Source organism: Trachurus japonicus, chromosome 11 (genome assembly GCF_045865225.1).
Source record: "Trachurus japonicus isolate A0001 chromosome 11, Traja_1.0".
In the NCBI taxonomy this organism is placed as follows: domain Eukaryota; kingdom Metazoa; phylum Chordata; class Actinopteri; order Carangiformes; family Carangidae; genus Trachurus; species Trachurus japonicus.
The window spans coordinates 15264833-15286073 of NC_140917.1; the positions used below are offsets into that span (position 1 = coordinate 15264833).

At 43.1% G+C, this 21241-nt stretch overlaps 1 protein-coding gene across 1 annotated transcript in view; it reads left to right on the forward strand.

Moving 5' to 3' along the window:
* sdc2 (syndecan 2) overlaps positions 1-18424 on the forward strand; it is a 40914-nt gene extending 22490 nt beyond the window's left edge. Inside the window, exons 2-5 of the mRNA XM_085791223.1 lie at positions 10378-10492; positions 11354-11526; positions 12950-13079; positions 15760-18424. Coding sequence (XP_085647349.1) covers positions 10378-10492; positions 11354-11526; positions 12950-13079; positions 15760-15923 — 582 coding nt within the window. The 3' untranslated portion in view covers positions 15924-18424. The remainder of the gene's footprint in view (positions 1-10377; positions 10493-11353; positions 11527-12949; positions 13080-15759) is intronic.
* The last annotated feature ends 2817 nt before the right edge of the window (positions 18425-21241 follow it).

Sequence of the window (21241 nt, forward strand, 5' to 3'; positions counted from 1 at the left end):
AGCTGATCTGTTTTATATATTTCAGAAAGTCAGTGTATTTGCTCAGCAGTATCAGGCTGAGCCGGTCGGGCCGACAGTGATGTCCATCGAGCAGCAGCACTCACAGACCACTAGACGAGCCTGCTGCATTTGATTGTCCTACAGTCATAGTCGTTTATTTAATCTTTATGGGGACATAAAGTTGGGCTAATGCACCCGTTAAAGGCCGGTCTCAACCTTTTTCAAATAACAGTGTGAAGGGCAGCGTCGGAGGATTGAAAGGGTAACTCGTCATCTTTTCATCTGCATTCTCATAAAATCCTTTTTTAGCCTCTCGTCGTGAGCGGAGCATCTCGTTTGGGTTGTATAGAAAACATTTGAAATGATTTAACAAGTCGGGAAAAAAAAGATGTGCTGTGGCCACGAATACAGATTTTGTGCCGATTACTTGATATATGAAATGAAGGCTTCTGTGCACGAAGCAATAGAGAGAAGTGATTGAGTATCTGGTGGAGACATTCAGACATGTAGCCTTGTATTTGACCCGAAAGTGAATAAAACTGACCTTTTTCCACGTTTGTTGTTTTTGTTGGGAACTATTTTCAGATGAGGATGAATCCACACTGGGTTTAGGATGATTTGATTTTTGTCTTTTCACAGAATTAAGATTCATTTATCACTGGAGTGCCTCACAGTGTCCCACCTTCAGCTCTTGGTACAAGCCACAATCTGCGCTCAGTGCAGACACCCTTGGCAGTATGAGCTGGAAACCCCTCCTGCTCCCGCTCCTGCTCCTTCCCACCCCCCCACCCTTATGGAGGGGCTTGAGCCCTGTGGAATGTGGTGTATGCCTTCCTATGTCAGACGGCCGTTTGTTTTGGAATAGGAGCCGATATGAATCTGAGCTGAAAGCACCCACATGCTCAGCTTGTGCTCAGGTTGTGGAGGTGGGAGGGGCTTTCACCTACAGAGACGTGATCTAATCTTTTTCAGAGCAGGGAGAAAAATGAAAAGAGTCGGGTGGGGAGGGAGAGGGGGGGTATTTTTTCCAAAGGTTACTGTACAGTGTGAAGCTTCTTGAAATAAATGCAGCTCAGAGACATCACTCTGTAATGTATCTATGTAAAGCTGCTGTGTTGTGTTGACTCTACGACCTCTCTGTTTCAGCCACATCAGAGAGCGACGGCCGCAAGATGTTACAGATGTTGATATGTATCATATCTCACATGGCTGGAACACATTATTCCAACAGTCTGGAGTTATTTGGTCAAAAGTGGAAGCTTTTTTTTTTGCATTAAAGTGAGGGGAGTTGAGAGATGTGCAAACTGTAAATGTCACCTACAGACTAGTTGCTCTCTCTCTTTATCTCAGGCGCACTCTTGCTCTTTTGCATTTCCTCTCTCTGCTCTTTGTCTGTGTCTCTCTCCCACCAACCCGCCCACCCACACACACACACACACAAACTCACCGCGACTCAGCTGGAGTAGCTCCAGACCTTAAGGGCTCAGAGAGAGTTTGATTTGTGTTGACTTCCGGCAGGAACTCCCCCTCTCCTCAACCCACAGCTCAAAGACTATCAATTAGTTCCTTATTATGATCCCTGGGAGGGCAATAAAAGTTAGAGTGGGTTCAAAGAGCACAAAGGCACACACACACACACACACACATACACACTAACCTTTTTTGGCCTGTAAGAGTTCCAGTTGGGGCATCCTCTCCTCTCCTCTGCTCTTTTCCAAACAATGCTCAGCACCCACACACACACATGACTCACAGAGAAGTTCATTCTCTCTGTCTTGCCAGTAGTTTGCTCACTCATCAGCAGGTGTTTGTGGGACAAATTGAATGTTTGGATGTCGCCAACTCCTCTCCTGTCCTGTCCTGTCCTGTTATTTCTTTTTCTTTTTTTTTTCTCCATCCCTAATAACAACACCACACCAGTTCCAGCTGTGATTCATACTCCTTCCTCTACCGAGCAGCAGCTGCCTGCTCTGGCGATGGCTGATGCTGCTCGAATCCACTGAAGCCAATTTGTCACCCTGTATAGCCACCAGACTCCCCTTGACTCATCTTCTTCTGTCAGCCCCTCTCCCGCTGTCCACCTCTCCAAACACCGGGGAGGCTATTGTTCACTTCCTCTCCTCTTCACAGACACTGAAGAATTGCAAAGCAGAAGGAAGTTTTTTTTCTTCTTTTCCTGCTGATGACATATCCTCTGTGTTTTTCAAGTGACACTGTGGTTTTGTTTTATGACCATTTCTGAGAAAATATAGGACTTTTTTTTTTTAATTGTGGATTGCTAAATATCATACAGGGAGCCTGAGCTACTCTATAATTATAAGTCAATAAGTCAAAAGTGCAAAAATCACAGCTATTTCTTTTTTTAAAGGACAAAATACCACACTGTAATTGTTAAATTCATCCAAGTCCAACATGTATGTAATTGATTGAACCTGCTGAACGTATTATCAGCTCTTCACTTGCACCCACTCCTCTTTTCCTCTGTTTCTTGAGTGTCCTGTCTGTACTGTGATAAAGCCCAAGTCATGGAGGAGGAGGAGGAGGAAGAGGGGGAGAGGGGGGGCACTGTGGGGTGTTGGGGGGTGGGCAGAGTGCAGTTGCTGCCTGCCACACTGTGTTACTGTATTGACCTTCTGTATGGATCTGTGGCAGCCCAAGTAGAACAGATAAAGTGAAAGCCAGCAGGCCGATCTGCCACCTTTACTTTGTTAATTAGGGATTATCACACTCTGCCCTCCCTCTCTCTCTCTCTCTCTCTCACGCTCTCTCCCTCCCTCACACACACACTCAGACCCTCCCCTCTCGCATATTATCGACTCCCCTCACAGATGTAGATATTTGTGGGGCCGGCTGTGACAAAGAGAAGTGACTCAGAACAAAGCCGACAGTCAACAGTAAAGCTATCATATGAAGACTGATGAGATTTCAAGAGCGAATACTCACAAAGTCACGAGTTTCATGACTGATTAATCTGTTGACTATTAATAATAATGAATAATTTCAGGCGTCACGCCGAGCTAAGCTAACTGCTCCGTATTTAACGGCCAGATGTGCGAATGGTATCAATCTTCTCCGCTTAATCCTCAACAAGGAAATACACGCTTCTCCTAAAAAAAAATAATAATAAGACTATTAGCTTAATGAGGATAAAGACAAAATTCTCTTTATGACTTATGATATTTTATTTAGCTCCACCTGCTGCCTTTGAAGAACATTTTAAATGAACGAGCTAAAGCAAGCGCGTTTAATTAAATATAGGAAAAGCAGAGGAGGCGGCAGCTGATGTAGCGCCATACACCGTAGACGCTGCCATGAAATATAGAAAAGTTACAGTTGTGAGGCACAATGCCTTTATACACGCTGTAATGACTGTGCCTGGAAAGCCGAGACGGATGTTGTTTTCCTCTGCTGTGGTTCTCTCTGAGCTCCTGAGGTAGATTTACAGAAACAGTTAAGAAGCAGAGAGAGCAGCAGACCGATGAAGGAGGATCTGAGACGCTGTCTGTCTGTCTGTCTGTCTGTCTGTCTGTCTGCCGGCCCCCGTGCACTTGTTTTCCACTTTTTCCTTTCGTCTGAAGTCGGTGTTATAATGTGTGTGTGTGTGTGTGTGTGTGTGAGTGTGTCTGTGCATTCGTCTCACGCCTTTGGAGATGTGAGAGCTGGATAAGGGTCTGTGTGTGTGTGTGTGTGTGTGTGTGTGTGTCTGTGTTGGCACATATGTGTGTCCCATGGGTGCTTTTCATGCACACAGATGTTCAAGTGTGTGTATCTTTGTGTGTGCGTGTGTGTGTGTGTGTGTGTGTGTGTGCATTCCTTTGAGGAACACTATTTTCCCTGGCCTGACTTGGAGTTGAGCTAATATTTGTTGTGTTAGAAGTGAGAGCAGTGTGTCAACAGCAGAGAGTCGGGAGCCCAGGGTTACTTCAGATGACTCCATACGTATCCCCTCATCCATCTCTTATAGGAAGGAGCGAGGGATGCAAACATAACACTGACACACACACACACACACAGACACACACACACACACACAGATACTGTAAGCTCATACAGACCCAGTGCCTTTCAAGCCCTGCTAGGCATGGACATGCTGATTTTGACAGGCTTTTAGCAGAGCAACCTCCAGGCCACGGGATTGTCTGCAGCAATGGGTTGTTTCCCCCCCTCCCTCCCTTCTTCCCCCCTTCTCTTTTCTCTTTTCTCATCCTCCCTCTCCCCTTTTGTCCACCCCCCCCACTCTCTCTTTTATCTCACACTCTCCTCTCTTCAGTCCCTCCTTCTCTGTCATCTGCATTTTGTTCAAGTCTCGCAGTTCCGCAGCTCTCCACGTCTCCTTCGAATTCACAGGTCAAACAGACAGCTGGGTGACAGGCAGACACACGCAGAGACGGCGTGGAAGCCGCTCTCCTGTTGCCTTATTAGTTCATTAGCGGGCAGAGATGCCAGCAGCGGCAGCGGCAGCGGCAGGTTCTCACAACTAATAGAGCGCGCTCATCGCTACAGTAGCTACTGGCTCATTATGGCACTTCGCCCTCCTCCCTCCTGGCTTTCACTCGCTCTCTCCGTGCCTGTCCCCTCTTTTTTTTCTTCTTCCTTTCACTGTCTGTAAGCATGATCAGACTGTGTAGTATCCACTTGTTAAGGTGGCTAAATGAGCCTGTGTGTGTGTGTGTGTGTGTGCAAACTCTCATGTCCTCCTGTGTGACTGTGCTTGACAGAGCGCAAGGCTCTACCAGTTATTCTCCTTAATGATGAAAAGAAACGCGCCAGAGTCGACTGTAGCTTTAATAAACATTTAAAAAATTACATTTGAAATGTCAGGAAGCGTGTGGTTTAGTCTGTGATATAGGCTTTCATCACAAGTGCAACCAAATCATCATAAAGTAAAGGAGAGTCATAAAAATAGAAAAAATAGCAGCAGCTACCAAAGCTTTTCAGTCATACAGGGACAAGTAAATGTTTAAGGCAGGACACGATTCAACCTAATGTGCGTTTGACGTAACACAACCCAGGTGTTCACACAGGCTCAAGGTAAACTTTAGAAATATGGCCTTTACACTACAAAGAAGTCCACCAGTCATCCATGCTTTCCTGAATTTGATTGATCAAAAGATAAGCAAAGGCTCATCTTTTTTGATGGGTGATCTTTTTGGTACTGTATCAAGCCAGCGACATCATTCATATGCTGTGTTTACTCATACTGCACCTAATGTCAGTGTGAACGTGACCCAAACCAGACAGTTGGTGTCTGTCCTGTGCTTCAGATGCTGTTATTCATTTTTCACCAAATGGAGAACCTAAGATAGAGGATGTGCGTGATTAAGGCAGCACGCACGACTGTCGGAGGCTGCATGAGTGTGGATTTCTATAAGCGTGAACCTCGGCCCTCTTTTCTTGCTCACTTTTCCTGTGCACAGAGGTGACACGCTGCCTTGAGAATGTGTAGCCTTTGTGTGTGGACGATACTGTCCTCTCTTAAGTATCACTCTGATGCTTCCATCTCCTTCTCTGTGGCCTCCGAGGCCTCATCTTTCTCCTCCTTTTTAAAATCCACTACAAGACGTGCAAAGACTGAGCTCGAAGAATGGAAGTGTAAAGTCTCATCTGTGTACTTGCTTTATTTGCTCTGCGGTGGGGTTTAAGGATGATTTAACACAGAGGCACTGCAGTGGAAATCCAGCTCCTTGGATACTGCTGATTTCTGTGTGAGGTTATGGAAGTATTTATCAGAAGAGAGCATACTGTGATATTGGTATAATATGTTACACAAGAACATCCCCTCCTCTCTTAACTGTACACAGCAGTGGCTAACTGTAACGATCAATACAAAACACAGTATGGCCTCAGAGAGCCAGTCGCATTTCATTGAATGTGAGCTGCTGTGAAATGGTTTCCTACGTTTGGATTCGATGCAGATTTACTGCAAGTCTTAAAGTTTTTTTTTTTTTTTTCGCAGGTTCATGAAACTTTAATATCACATTAGCTTTCAGATTTAGTGAATGACAACATAGAGACGGTGAGGGAAGGAAGGAGCACTGTTTTGGTTCCTAAGGAGGGATGAGTCAGTAGACTCGCTGAATAATAGATGGGATTCAGAAATTGTTCACCGTCATGGCAAACCTAACGCTGATTGCCAAAAAAAAAAAAGAAATACGTGGCTAAATTAGACATTTCCATCTGGATCAATTTGCCTGTCCCCGAATCAATCTTGTAAGTGACACTGCAGGATTTCTCTTATAATTACTCTGTAGAGTAGAGCAGCCGTGCTACAATCAAAATGGTTGTAAATGGTTTTCAGTGTTCACTCTGCTGTACTTGGTGGTGGATTGATGTCTGCTAGAGGCTGTGATAAGAACAGAAAGCAGAGACTACCTGTAAATGTCACTGGATTGATAAAAAGAGCCAAAGTTTATCGGGGCTGCTGCGACTGTGCACATGCATGTGTGCACTAGCGATAGAGGCAGTCTCCTTTATCAAGTTTATGTTGTCTATACTCCCAAGCACACACACACTAGTTTGTAGCCTGGCCCAGTGTGTCAGATGAGGTCAGTGAAGTTTATGAAGGTCAAACAGACCACGTCTTCCGCTCAGATCTGCACTGATTTGCTGCCGTGTGACTTGTACTGTCTCTAATCCAAATACTTTGTTCAAACTGTGGAAACACGAGGATTACAGAGGAGACGGACGACTCGTGCAACCTCCAGCTTGAAATAAATCAGCCCTCTGTATACTCAGTCGGTGCACAATAGGTAGCACAGCTCTCGGTTGGGTTTGGCCACCTTGTTAAAAGAGAAGTTTATTTTGAGAAATATACTTTTTTTCACATTCTAGCAGAGCGGTGGATGAGGAGATTGAATTTGTGTTATTGTAAACAAGTTACTTGGTTACAGCCACTGTGATAAAACAAGATAATTGCAAACACACTCTATGAGCTTATAGACTAATAGACTAAATGCAGATATTCATTCTATACAATGCAACTCTGAAAAAGCAGGAAATCTAATAATTAACTGAATCATTGACATTGTATATTCGCTAACTTTCTGGCAAGAGAACAATACAACTATAATAAGCTTCCTCCTTGTACTTAACTATGCCCATTATTCATCCATTTATTCATTTAACAAGTCAGGTGAAAGTGTTTTCATCATATTTATAATGTCTTTGAAATCTACATTTAATAGGCCCGAAGGGAGTTAAAGCTACACTGTTATTACTATTCATTTGTTCACACATTTGCTTTCATGTGCGTGTGTGCTGTAGAGTTATATGCTCAATTGCCCGCTCTAATGTGTGTATGTATAATCAATGAATCAATGAATGCTTGCATACATTTGTAAAACATGTCTAGTCATGCATGTGAATGTGTGTGTGTGTGTGTGTGTGGCCTCTATCTCATTAGTGTCCCTTTGTCAGCATTTGATCTGTGGCCTGCCTCCTTATGGTCCATTGTGCTCATATCACCAGTGCATAAAGACCTGTGGTCCGCATGGACCGGTGAATTGATTTGCCAGGCTGTTGCAGCGGAGGGGGGTGGGGTGGGGGTGTTTGGAGGAAAAGAAGGCAAGAAAGGTTAAGATAAAGTTGCTTTGAACAAATTCTCTCTTTGATCAGGCGGCTCAGCGGTGAAAGGCCTTTCTTCCAGAAGTCAGAGGCAGTTGAGAGAGGAGAGATGGAGATACACATTGTTCTGTTTAATCTGGCCTCTGTCTTTCTCCTCTCTCTGTTGTTACTGTGTGTACTCCCTGCCTCTTTGTTATGGAGAGTACCGGGCCTTTCTTTCATGACCTGCACAAAAGCACACGTATGCACACACAGTGACTTAAAAGCATTGAACACACTCACATTACAACACTGAGCCTAATTGGAAATGCTGAAATGGAGATTGGGGGGGGGGGGGGGGTCCATCATTGAATTCACTGATCCAGCAAAAAAGGCCAAAGAAAATGTGTTCCAGCTTCTAAACTGTGAGAATTTGCTGCTGTCGTGCAACATAAATTGGATACATTTGAATTTTGGACCGCCATGTGAACGAGACAAGCAACTTGTGATGGAAGTTTTATGCTCTGCTTTTTAGATACTTTCACTTTTATTCTATTGGGCCCAAAGGGAAAACTGCAGCCAGAAGAAACATGGAACATAAACACTTTACCATAAGGCACATAAAACATGATTTAAAAAAATGTCAGACAAATATTGAAACTCAATGTAAAACATCAGACTAAACCACTAAAGGAGAAGAAATGAACTGACAGACTATTTAATAATGAAAATGTTGCAAAGTTAGAGCTCTGCTCACTTTTTATGTGCAGGACTCAGGAGTATCTAAAACAGATACAAAGGCGCAAAGATTTCTCCTTGCCCTGTTTCTCAGCTTTCCTATTCTTTGTGTTAATAATAATAATAAAAAAAAACGTATTTCCTGTCAAGCCAATTGATTATTTCCTACAATTGAGCCTCATTCAGCCCCAGGTTTATCAGCTCAACATCCTCCAAGCAAAACTGGAGCTGTAGCAACCAGCTTAATGGGTGTCCCCCCCCCCCCACACACACACACAGGGATGATATATTGTGGGGTTTCTCTTTTGTGTTCTTTTCTTCTAAAGCAGGACTATCGAAGGGGCAGTACAGCCAACCACAGATTGGTGAATAGAAGTTGAATGGATGTTGCCATGGATGCGTTTATAGCTATTCCAGTCACACACACTGAACACAACACTTTTAATAGTTACATGTTGTGTACCATGCGCACACACATATGTTGTTATTATTTTGACATATCCTTCATACAGTGTATTGAGTAATCCACTTACAGTGAAAACTCTCATTCCCTGTTCTTATTTCTCATGGAAATCTCAACTTTACTCACCACGTGAGCAGCTGCTTTTTAAACAAACAGCCTCTGTTAAACTGTGGTCTTTTCAGCCCGTCACTCCATTAAGCCGGAACACAAACATTCCCACTAGTCAGGCGGGTTGTCCAGGCGACGATAGTGTGTGAGAGGGAGTAGATGTTGTTGTGATTGGACCGTCACCTGTGCTGCTGCGCTTCATTTGATCATAAAACGGGGACACGTGTGTAGTTGTTGTTAGCCATGCTGGCGTTGTGTCCATGTGACGGACTGACCACAGCTCTGGACCAGAATGAAATGACTCACCAGCTGATGAATGAACTGACAAGAGTCCTAGTACAGAATAGATATTCAACGTGTCCAGATGAGGAATCCTGCAGATTTTTCTTGTAGTTCCACCATAGGATCAATATCTGTGGTTTTGAGTGAAATCTTTGGACTTGTGCTGAAATAATCAGTCAATCATCAGAATCAATACTGATGGTGAAGTGAAGGTGCCGCTTTTCTTTATCTCATGTGGCAGCAATCTGAATGTCTTTCGGCTCTGGGCTGTTGGTGATACATTACAGTATTTCTCCCCCACATTTATAGATCTGACCTTTGATAAATTAATCATGACAATAATCAGCAGGATAATCAATAATGAAAATGATTATTACGTGTTGCCGTGCAGTCTCGACAACCGCTAAATGGATTGCCGTGAGGTTTTCTGCAGACATTCATTTCCACCTCAGGATGAATTGTAATAACTTTTGGTGATCCCCTCACCTTTAATCATCAGAGTCATCATCGGGTCAAAAATTTAATGATCAAGCATCTGCCAATGTAATGACATTCCCAGCAGCCTCAGCTGTAACCTACTTTGTGTCTAGAGCAACTGGCAAACATTTGCATAGTAATGAGCTCAACTAAGAAGCTGACCATGGTTTTATTATCATTATGAGCATTAAAGGGACCCTGAAAAATAATAAACATAAATGTTTCCATGTGATGCATTGTACCAGAGTTATCTTAAAGCTAATATACATCTGCAGTCCCTATTAGCATGCTAAAGTTAGCAGTGATTCAAATTTACCTTTATATTTCCTACTTTACAGATGAGTGAACAAGACAGATTTGCATTCACACTGTTTTGGCTGCACTTAGCTGCCTTTTTAGATTGCAGAAATGGCAAATTTAGCAAAGATTTGCGCTGCTCAAACTGCACTAATGAGTTAAGCTTTGAATTGCTACTCCCAGAGGGGTTTCCTGCTTGCCAATTAAAAGAAATAATCACTGGCTGGAGTGTTGGTCTCAGAGCAGGAGAGGTTGTGATTAATGACTTAAGGGCGAGAATAAAATCTTGGCCATAAAACTTCTGGATTCTTTTTTGTATTTCTTCATACGAAGAGAATGTGTGCTGTGTGGAGACAGCGGAGGTCTTCACCTTGTTGATGTGACGCGGTGCAGAATGAAAACTTTGTCATGGACCTGTGCAAATTGAGACCAGTAATAATGGCGACACATGTTATCTTGTTGCTTTGCAGATAGCAGAAGCAGCCAAGACGTCCTCTCAGACTGATGACTTGTACCTGGATGATACAGGCTCAGGAGGTTATTACCCTGAAGATGATGATGACTTTAACTCAGGGTCTGGCTCAGGTAAGACACATTTACGCACGCACATTCTCTCTCACTCACAGACTTGGCCAAGAGACACACACTCATACACGCACACACAGAGGCACGCTTACTTTGCGAGCTCAGCAGGCAATTACCCAGAGGCATGATGACATTCATTTTCGAGCCTGCTGCAGGTAAGTTTTATGAACCCCAAGTTTTTTTCTTTTCCTTTTTTTTTCTCTCAAACTAAAGTTGTGCCATCACTTTCTCTTTATCTCCGTCTTTTCTCCTCCTCTCTTTGTCTCCTGTTTCTTTCACCACCTCTCTTTCTCTCACTCGATTTGAATTGAGATTGCCTTGTCACCCAGACTGCCGCCGGCAAGTGTGCAAATTTCACATGTCTTTTTTATTAGCTCCTCTGCTCTACTTGCTTTAAGCACCTTTACAACACTCATTCATTGGTCAGAAGTAACTCTATCGCTTTCTGAGAGAGTTGCATCGCTGCAGTAGGAAGAAGGTCAAGCCAGGTGAAAGGAGACGGGACAGTGATCAATAGCCCCTCCAATATTGTATATAAACCCTATTACTCTGCTCTGCCACACTGTAGCTATATTCTGTATTCTGGGAGATTCAAGCTGTAAATAATAGATGATGATTAAATCCACAGAGTGTGAATTAAGAGAGATTAAGTGCATAGATGCTACAGATATTAAATATTGATAACATGCATGCACATATTTTATCTGTTTGTATACATACACCCATCATAATCGTTACCACATGTTTATATGCAGCGAGGCCAGTTCCCTGTGCAAGTAAATCAGCTTGCATCTCACCAAGTATTCATTTTAATCACAGAGATAGATAGACATTACTTACCTGTCACCCTCTTTCTTCCAGGTGGGGGTGAGGAAGTGGTGGAGGAGACGGTGACTATCAGTACGGTTTATTTCGAGCCCAATGCAGCGCAACCCACCCAGGACTCCACCAAAGATTTCACCCCCAGGGTGGACACAGCCACGGTCAGAGAAAAGGCAAAGGACAGCACGACAAGGAAACCATTCAGAACAGAGGTAAGATGTCCCCTGAAAGAAAAGATGAGACATAGATAAGAAATGCATTCAAATATAGATTCCAATAGGAGCGAGTTGGACACGCGATTATGCGATTGACACCACTTTCAAACGCGTATGTCCAGGAAATGGAATCAGGAGATAGCTTAGCTGTAAAAAAAAAAATCATAACAAAACACCTTTAATTCCACATTTTCAGACTTTGGATGATCAGACTAGCTGTTGATGCTAAGCTAACTGTCTCATGGTTGTAGCTTCATGCTTAGCATCCAGACATGACAGCAGAGTCGATCTTACTCTAAAGTGTAATTCCCAAAATCTTGACCTTCAAATAAATAGACACTCTGCACTTAATATTATATGTGCTGCTGCTGCTGCTGCTGCTGGTTCACAATCACTACTTTTTTATAGGAATATTAAACTACTAAAGTAATTAAACCTTGAGGGGGAAAAACACTATGTGCTAAACCTATGTGTTTCATATTGAGCAGGTTTTTTTTTTTGACATGATGCAACCTGATGTCAGTAACAATCATAGTGACTCACTTGTAACTACCCTGAGTCAACAGAGAGTGGCACAGCACGTCAGTGTGTCTTTAGCTGACCCAGTATATGTCATTAAATCCCCTGTAATACCAGAAGCCGTGAGGTTGCTTTCAGGATAAAGATCAAGTGCTCACGTCAATTCTCAATGTTTTTTGCTCCATTGCAAATTGTGGGGGATTACATCTCTCTCGGACATAATCACATATTCTGGAACCAGCCTAGATCTCACGTCTGTGTTGCACTCCTACTGTACTGTACTGGATACTGCATCTGTTTGGGATTAGTCGTCAAGGTTTCAACCCCCTAAGCCTGAGCCTACCTGGCCCTTTCCCATTTATTTTCCTCTTTCCTCTGTCACTACTCTCTTGGCCAGCTGCCCCGCTTCATTTCCATTCTGGTCCTCCTGTGCACCCTCTTTTGCTGTTATTGGAAAAAAAAAGTGTTGCATACATGAGTCCTGACCAATTGGACAGGTTTCGCTTTCATGGCCCAGAGAAATTCTCTCCTTTTTCCTTAAAGGAATAGTTAAACATTTGGAAAACCCCTTTTTGTCTTGTTGCCGGGGGGGTTGTTACCTGTCACGTGTCTGTGTGTTGAATATGACACTAGAGCCAAGAGCCTGTTGGCAACAAGACTGGAACCAGTGAGACAAAAGAAAGAAAAGCAGCTACCAGCACCTGTAGAGATCAATAATTAACACTTAGTATATGTTTTATGTTTTTTTTGTGTGGTCCAAAGACGAGTCAAGCACATAACAAGATACATAATGAGCTAATCACTTTATTCATATTTACAATCATGGTCGTACTAGGGAGGACTGAGTATTTGTCAATAAATAAAATGTGAATTTAACCCCTTTCCTTGCCTCCTCTCCCAGGCACCAGTGCCAGGTACAGAGGACATGCAGAGGAACCAGTTGACTAGTACAACTAGTACCCCCGGTTCACCCCAGGAGGCCGTCGAGGTCCGCACTGAAAACCTCTTCCAGAGGACGGAGGTGTTGGCAGGTATGTGTCCCAGTAAAATCACCTCAAAGACAGAAATGCGCATCTTATTTCCATCTAACTCAAGTTTGTGTTTCAAGTGAGGATCTTTCTTTTGCTTGAGCCCCTCAGTTTGATTCTCTAAAGCAGAGTGTTTTGCTTGTCGTCTAATTTCTCTCAGATTCTTACTAAGTGTTACAATGTGTCACCATATTTCTTCTACACGACAAAATCCTGGAATTTGCTGTAATATTTTCCCTACAGTCTCCAACCTAATCTACCTCTCAAAATAATCACTTTTAATAAACTCCGTCTGTGTCCCTCTGTGGGACCTTGTAGAGTTCACTGCATTGTGGGCGTTTCAAGTGTGCGCTGCCTTTTTCTTTTTTTTCTCCCCCCCTGAACACATGAAAGAGGGTGGAAAAGAAATTATCTGACTGGAAAGCACTGTGCTCTCTGATGCCGTCTCTCTGTCCCTGCGTGTCTGAGGAAAAAATTGATTGGCACCTCGCTTTCACTTTGTTGTGATATCCAACACTGGGTGCTGAAACAACATCAACAAGGAGAAATCAGGACAGACTCTCTCCTCCATCTCTCTCCTATAGATAGGCACATTGCATTGTTTGCATATTGTGCTTGGATTGTGATAGAAAACAAAATTGGATCACCTATATAAAAGTTTTAGATACTGTGGGGCTTTGGAAGTGGAAATATATGTATAGCTCGGTCACCTCCAACCTGCCTTTCCTCCCCTACCTCCTTCGCTTTACCTTTCCTCTGGATCATAACCATTATTACGCTTCATCTCCTGCATGACTTCTATAAAAATAATTGCCCATGATCTAATTTTCATTTATTCACTCTGCATTGCGTTACTGCTTCTCAGAGCTCAGCAGCTGGCTCTGTGCCAGGGTCTTTTACCCATGGGGCCAGTCAACATGTGGAAACCTAAAGTGGAGCAGAGGGCAGATTGTAGCACCAGGAGAGACCTTAAACAGATTAGGAAGCTATAAAGAACCTCATACAGGCATAATTGGGAGGGAGGGTGAAATAAGCCCATGTGGAGAGGTAGGAGCATTAGTGAGGAGAGTCAGGGTCAAAACTAGAGAGGGAGGGGGGTGTGCTTCATACAGCCTTGGTGGATTTAATTCAGATGTCTCTTGATGTTAGCCCACTGTTGGCCTGCTGCTTTACAACATGTCCTGTTCTCAGACATGTGCTTCTGTATCACTGGCATCTGTCAAGCTCTGATTCTGGACTGTATACGACATATCAGGAACCTGTATAGACAGACTCTTCGGACGTTTTAGTCACAGATCCACTCATAGAATTTGTTACAGTAGTGTTGAAATTTTAAATTCAACCTTCTTAGTGACTTACAAGGTTGAAAAAAAAAAAACCAGTAACAAGGAGCCATGTTAAATCCAACGTGCTGCCTCGATTGATTTAAATGGAAGAGAGTTTTTCAAATGAGCTGAGATGATTTCCTGCCATCCAGTGACTTTATAGTTTTATATTTATATTAGAACCATAATGTGATGGAGCAGGGTTCGTGTTTTTCTTGATGTACATGTTGCTGTTATAAACTATAACAACAGACCAGGCATAGCAACCTATTCCACAACAGGTCAGTGTGGCTGCAGCCTTCCTCTCCAACCAAGCAGCAGCACAACATTGACTCATTTAATCAACTGATCTCAGTCTTCAGACAGCTGATTGGTCAAACTGTGTGCTCTTGGTTGGTTGGAACAAAAACCTGCAGCCACACCGGCACTTTGAGGAATAGGTTGTCCATGTCTGCAACAGACGGAGGAGGACAGGTAGCTGTCTGCTAACCCTGACGATGTCACAGCAATGCCACCAGAGTTATTTTAATTTGGGCTTGTTACGTACCTTAGATACTGATATGTGGAATTTGATAGATGTACAACAAATGAGGGCGCGAGTTGCATTGTGGGAAGTGTACGACCCAGTGTTTTCTGGCTTGGCGTCAGCCTGAAACAGCGGTCAATACTTTAGTCTCGCGGGGACATTTATCAGCGAGTTCAGGGACAGGACCCGTTCAGGTCCAGGCCACACTGAACTGGTGGCTGTTTGTTTTGTCCTCGCTGGATTTATTTGCCCAGCTGTTAAAGACGGAGCCAAAGCCACAAGCTTCCTCCTCCTCCTCCTCCTCCTCCTCCGACGTCCCCGGCCACTGCAAGCACTGATTTGAATACACACCGTGTCCAATCAAACACACTCGGGGCAACAACAGGGCTCTGTACACCAATCAAGGAGCGGCGCGTTAATACCCCCTGAACGGACCACTAACTTTTAAAACTCGATGTGAAATGAACCAGAGCAAATGATCTGCTCTGTATCTCCTGAGACAAATTGAGGGTTTTCCCCACTGACATTTAGTAACAGCGCTGGTTTCAACATCCAGCGGCGATGATTGCAGCTTGGTTTCACCACATTTAATCTCCCAGTTTTGATAATATACTGTTGTATTGCATTGGTATTCAAATCTGTTCCAGGAACAGCAGCAGAACCTGTGGTGTAACTGATTGCACAACACAGAGGACACATGTTCTAGCACAGGGGAGACAGCTCAGTGTCCAGAGGCCTGATCGCTTTTGGGATAAAAAAAAATTTAAGGTTTAATTGATTTTAAAATTGATAACTGACTTCCCTCTTCCTTCTCTGCCTCTCTCTCTCTCAGCCGTTATCGCAGGTGGCGTGATCGGCTTCCTGTTCGCCATCTTCCTCATCCTGCTGCTGGTTTACCGCATGAGGAAGAAGGATGAGGGCAGCTACGACTTAGGGGAGAGGAAACCCTCCGGCGCAGCCTATCAGAAGGCCCCGACCAAGGAGTTTTATGCATAAAGTCCCGCCCTCTCACAACCCGATTGACAAAAATCTCGAGTGACTGTTGGAAAAAAAAAAGAAAAAAAGAAAAAACACAGTCCACGACTACAGCAAATCTGTTCAAACACAACAAGAAACAAGTACAAAATGTTTTCAAGTCGATTAAGGAAAAATAGCATAAAGGAAAGCTTTTGCATAGAGTATTGTAATTAAGACCTTTTCTTTCTTCTTTTTGTTTTTTTAAAATGAAAACCAAGCATTTCTCATTTTATGGCAAATCTCAATGTATTTAAACATTTTGTGTATTATTTGAAAAGGCTGAAAAAAATAAAAAACAGGATCTGTAAAGGCGAGTAAACTGATCGCATCTGTCTTCTGTCAAAGGAGCTGTTTTTAGTCGCTGACTACTTTTAACTGTAGCAGTATGTTATTTGTAAAGAAAAAAAATTTAAAGTGGAAATAATTGAATATAATTATTCTGTATCAATCCTACGTTCATTTTTTTTCTTTTTATTTTGTCCTAGCATGTCTGATGTTGATCTTTAAAGGTGTATTACATTAATTTATCTTTTCTCTGATGTTAAAAAAAAATGCCTTTGTAGTTTTGAAAGCTCTTTGGTCTTCATATTAACGCTGTTAACAGTCAATGTAAATGTTCCCTTCAGGTTACAATGTTTATTATTTGCTCTCACATCCAATTTTTTTTTTTTTTTTTTTTGGTCAAACGTGAGCGTTTCATTATGTCTTGTTGATTTGTTTGTCTCTTCTCAGTGTAGCCTTTTCTTTTTTATTATTATTATTCTTGTCAACAGCGTTTAATCTTCACACCAGGAATCGGTCTTTAAAAAGAAACAAACAAGTGTGTCAGGGCTCGAGAAACGTCACAGATCTCGCCTCTGTTGTCCGTCGCGCTGGACTTTTCTATTTAAATGCATTCTCTCTCTTTCTCTCTCTCTCTGTCTGTCTCTCTCTCACATTGCACATTCACTGCTTTCGCTTCCCACTGCTCTCGTGCAGCTTTGCGTGTGTGTAGTGTTTTTTGGGGTGAAGTTCTCTTCTCCGTGGCTTGGCCCGAAGCCACCTACCTCCCCAGTGTGTCCCTCAAGTTTACTGACTGCACCCAAAGTCTGCTAACATCTCTCTCCCCGCCCTCCCTCTTTCTCTCTGTTTACCCTAACCTCCCTCTCTCCCACCTTCTTTTTAATCAGATTGGAGCAGGGCCAGTTGGGCTGTCAATACCCCCACCTCCCCTACCCCAACACCACCAACACCACCTCCTCCTCCATCATTCTCTGTTTCTCACTCAGCTGTATGGAGCAGCCTGGTGGTCATTGTCCCAGTGTTGATGCTTTGGGCCCAAAGACCTGCTCAGTGAAGGCCTGCGACTGCCTGGACACAAACAAACCAGGCCGGGGCTGAATCCCCAACATGCAGAGCACATACCTCTGCAGCAACAGCTCCCTCACCCTCCCTCGTTTCCTTCCTCCCCCTCTAGAAACCGAGTTTCTCAGAGGGGTTGATAGATGCGGCTGCACACAAAAGTGCTAAAGTTTGAATAGTTTGTGCGACTCACATTGAGGGCTGTTGATGGTTTTAAATGCGAGGAGGCGTCTCAAAATGCGAGGTTGTTTGTCAGCCCGCACACGAGGTGTTTGTTCGGGTGCTATTTTGCATCCCCAAATGAGCTCAACTGAATAAAAGGCCACAGAATAGCGGCGACAACGACGAAAACAAAGATTAAAGTCAAATGACAACAGGTTACGTCTTTTCCTTTTTTTTTTTCTTTTTTTTTTGAACCTCTACATTAACTTGCTCAGAAGAGACACGCGTGTTTTGTCCGGCAGGTTTGTGAAGTTGCCTTTTTCAGCTGTACAGTAATGTGAAGTCAGTGCAGTAGATGCTGTCACATCGTCTAAACTCCTAACACCACCCACATGCAGCTGTTCATCCCTCTACCTCTCCATCCCTCCTGTCCCTCTCTTCTTTCTGTGATCCTTTACTCGTCCGCCCCCCTCCTCCTCTCGTCTGCGCTGTCCTCTCTTGTCGTAGGACCTAAGGTACTGAACTATACTGAAAAACCCAAAGACTCACAGTATTTCTACTCCCACCGTCTCCTCAGACCCACTCCCCCTCCGCCATGGCCACATCATGTCGTTTCCTCTTTCTCTTTCTCTTCACTCTTGTAGTTTTTTTTATTTTTATTATTTCCTCTCTCTATTAGAGACCTGACCTTTGAGTCCAATTGCTTATTAGTATATGAAAAGATATATAAATATATATAAATGTATATTCACAAATGTTTTAAACCTTCAAAGTGCCTACCATTTGGAAATGTACTTGCTCGAGGTGAGCATGTGGCGGGTGTGTACACAAAAAGAGGGGTGTAAACGACTTGACTGGCATTCTGTGAGCATGGATGACTGTAATGGTAACTTTTTTTTAGTCTTACAAAAGCTGACAGTATTGTACCTATAAGTTGAAACAACACTACTGAATAAACATTGTGGCCTAATATCCAACTGCCTCGCGCCATCTTTGTTTTCAAATTACACTTGTTTTTGCCTGATTGTGTTCATTCTACCAATTAAATGTCAATCAGTGCAATTTCGCACTGAGCTTGAAGTCTGTAGCAGACAATATTGATTCGGGGTCTCTCGTCAGGGTCAGCAGTGTGACTTAAGGAATCCAGGTGAGAATTAATGGCAGCTTCTGCAGTGGATTAAGTCATTCATCAAACACTGCAGCTGCTAACATGGGAGACTTTGCCAAATTATGGCTCAAATAATTGTTATTTTTATATCTTTGGATTGGATCGCTGTTTTCCAGAGGGTCATTTTATAAAAACAAAAATAATAATCCCTCTGAGCCAAGGGAACTGTTAGTGTTTTTGTGTAAAACATTGATCCATTAGTTGTTCATTAACCACTTTTTTGTTACTTTTCTGCTTGTGTACGAGTTAAACAAATGCAAAACAACTTTTTTAATTACGCTCAAGATGCTGGCAGGTTGATAATCTGAATTGCGTGGACAGAGCCAGTCTGGCTGCTGCTGCTTGTTTCTAGGTCTTATTGTGAGCTAGGCTAATAGTTACCAGCTGTGTGCTTAACATACAGGTATGAAAATGGGATCAATCTTCTCCACAAATGAGCATGTTTCCTCCCAAAAAATAACATGTGAAAATACAATTTCATACTTGTGCTACTATGAATTAGTGTGTCAGTCATGCTGTTCTGTAATAATTGCGAATGTTTATAATTGAGGCTTTTAAATCGTGTTCTCTACATAAATACCTCTGAGCAAAGATTCCTCCTGGGATCTGTTACCAAGTGTTTTTGTCTGAAAAGTTGAGTGCAGAATGCTTTATACAGCTCATTAACTACTTAAAAAAATTATTAATTCAAAGGTAAGCCTTTTTCTTACTATGGTTACCCCAAAGCCCTAAAGTACCCCACTCAACACTGCCCTCCCTGTGCCTATAAATAGATTTAAAATGTTCGGGCCGCTGTTGAAACCGTGCAGCACGTTGGCTCTCTGAACGTTACTTAAAGTCTAAAGGGATTATCAATGTGCAGATGAGTAATCTTCATGTGGTTATGTGCTCCACCATATCATTTTAGTGCCCTAATCTCACCCTGTTACAGAGTGAGATTAGAGTAACGGTGGGGATTAATCTCGCACAGGATTGCACATCTTGAGTGGAAAGAGAGACCGAGCTCAGGCAAACCTCTGAGGGGCGGCGACTTTACACTCATTAACCGGTATTTATTCGGAGTTATCACCTGAAAAAACATCACGGCCTGTGTCCTGTGTTCTAGCAAAGTAATTGTGATTATCCACAGTTGGCGTAACAGCTCATTAAGAGAAGGTAACATTTCTCCCTTTCACTTTATATTCACTATTCAAATAACTGCAGCGAGTATGAAAATGACCGAAGCGGCGGGCAGCAGGTATTGTCATTAAAATCAATTCCCAGAAAAAAAGAAAAAGAAAATTTGGCTACAGAACATCAGCTCTGTCTTGACATTTGATCTATACTAGCTGGTGATTTCACAGGCTGTTTCATCACAATGGGGTTATTTATACCAAAGAGCCCTGAAAGACCTGCATTGTGCCAAAACCACCTTGTGATGTTCCCTTTGAAGACGAAACAGGGGAAGGGGAACTGAACACGCATCAGTGCATATTCAAAAAAATGTGTGTATTTACATGTGTGTGTGTTTCCATGTCAAACTGACTAGGTTATTGGTGCGTGTATTTTCCTCTCTCCTCTTGTATCCATCTCCCTGAGGGGAGGTAGATCATCAGGGCGCAGGATAAAGCCACCTCAGGCTCTCGATATGTTGTTTTAAGTCAACACACCTCTTTCTGCTCTCTTCTAAGGAATCGGGTCACTATGTTCCGATATGGTATGTGATATTTGCCCAGGGGTGGTTTGTATAAGACATCCCACCAGAGTAGGACCCATTTATGGGGGTGGTGAAGCATAGAGCCAATGGGAAAAGCTGTAACATATTGAAGCTGTTGCAGTAACAGACGTTTCCCAATCTGTCCTTTTCCTCTCAGTGCATGCAGCTACGTTGCATGTGTTTGCCTTTTTTTTGTTGAAAGTTGGTGTCAAAGTGCAACTAGGACTTATGAGCTGTTTGTGTTGTGCTCCGGTTAATGTAAAGGGTCAGTGTGTGTGTTTATGTCCAGAGGGAGAGCATGAATGTAAACCACTCTGGATGGCTGTGGATGGCTTTTCGATTGCTCCATAACCTTCACTTCTTTCTTTCACACTCTTTTTTTCTCATTTTCTGTCTTTTTCCTTTGTGTCTTTTCTTCTTTCTTTCTTTCTCTCCCTTTGTAGCTGCAGAGCTGATTCAATAAAGCTGTCAGACTTCAACTGGTAGTCAGCGCCAAGCCATGCAGAAACGTTAAGGAAATGGCGTCCAAGGTAAACAGGCTGTCAGGCCTCATAAGAGCTCATGGCTGGAGACTAAGCCTGGGCCTGAGCGGGGTGGACACGTAGGACCTTGCTGACCCAAACACATGAGTACAGCAGCATAGCAAGCAGACACAACACTGCTCTGGATTGGGCCAACGCACCAGTCCAAACCAACGCCTCACAAAATAAAACTGTGATAATTATAGTAAGAAGAAAGCGCATGTGTTCGTCCAAGCTCCAACCTCAGCTTTATATTCCTGCCTCACAGTCGTCACTGCCACACGTCTCAGTCTCAGCCACCGCTGAAGCCACCGCTGCTCGGTGATTTACGCACACCCGATTTGGGACGTTGACATCAAGAATGTATTTTTATTTTGTCTCCAGTTTCACTTCTAAGCTCAAACTCACA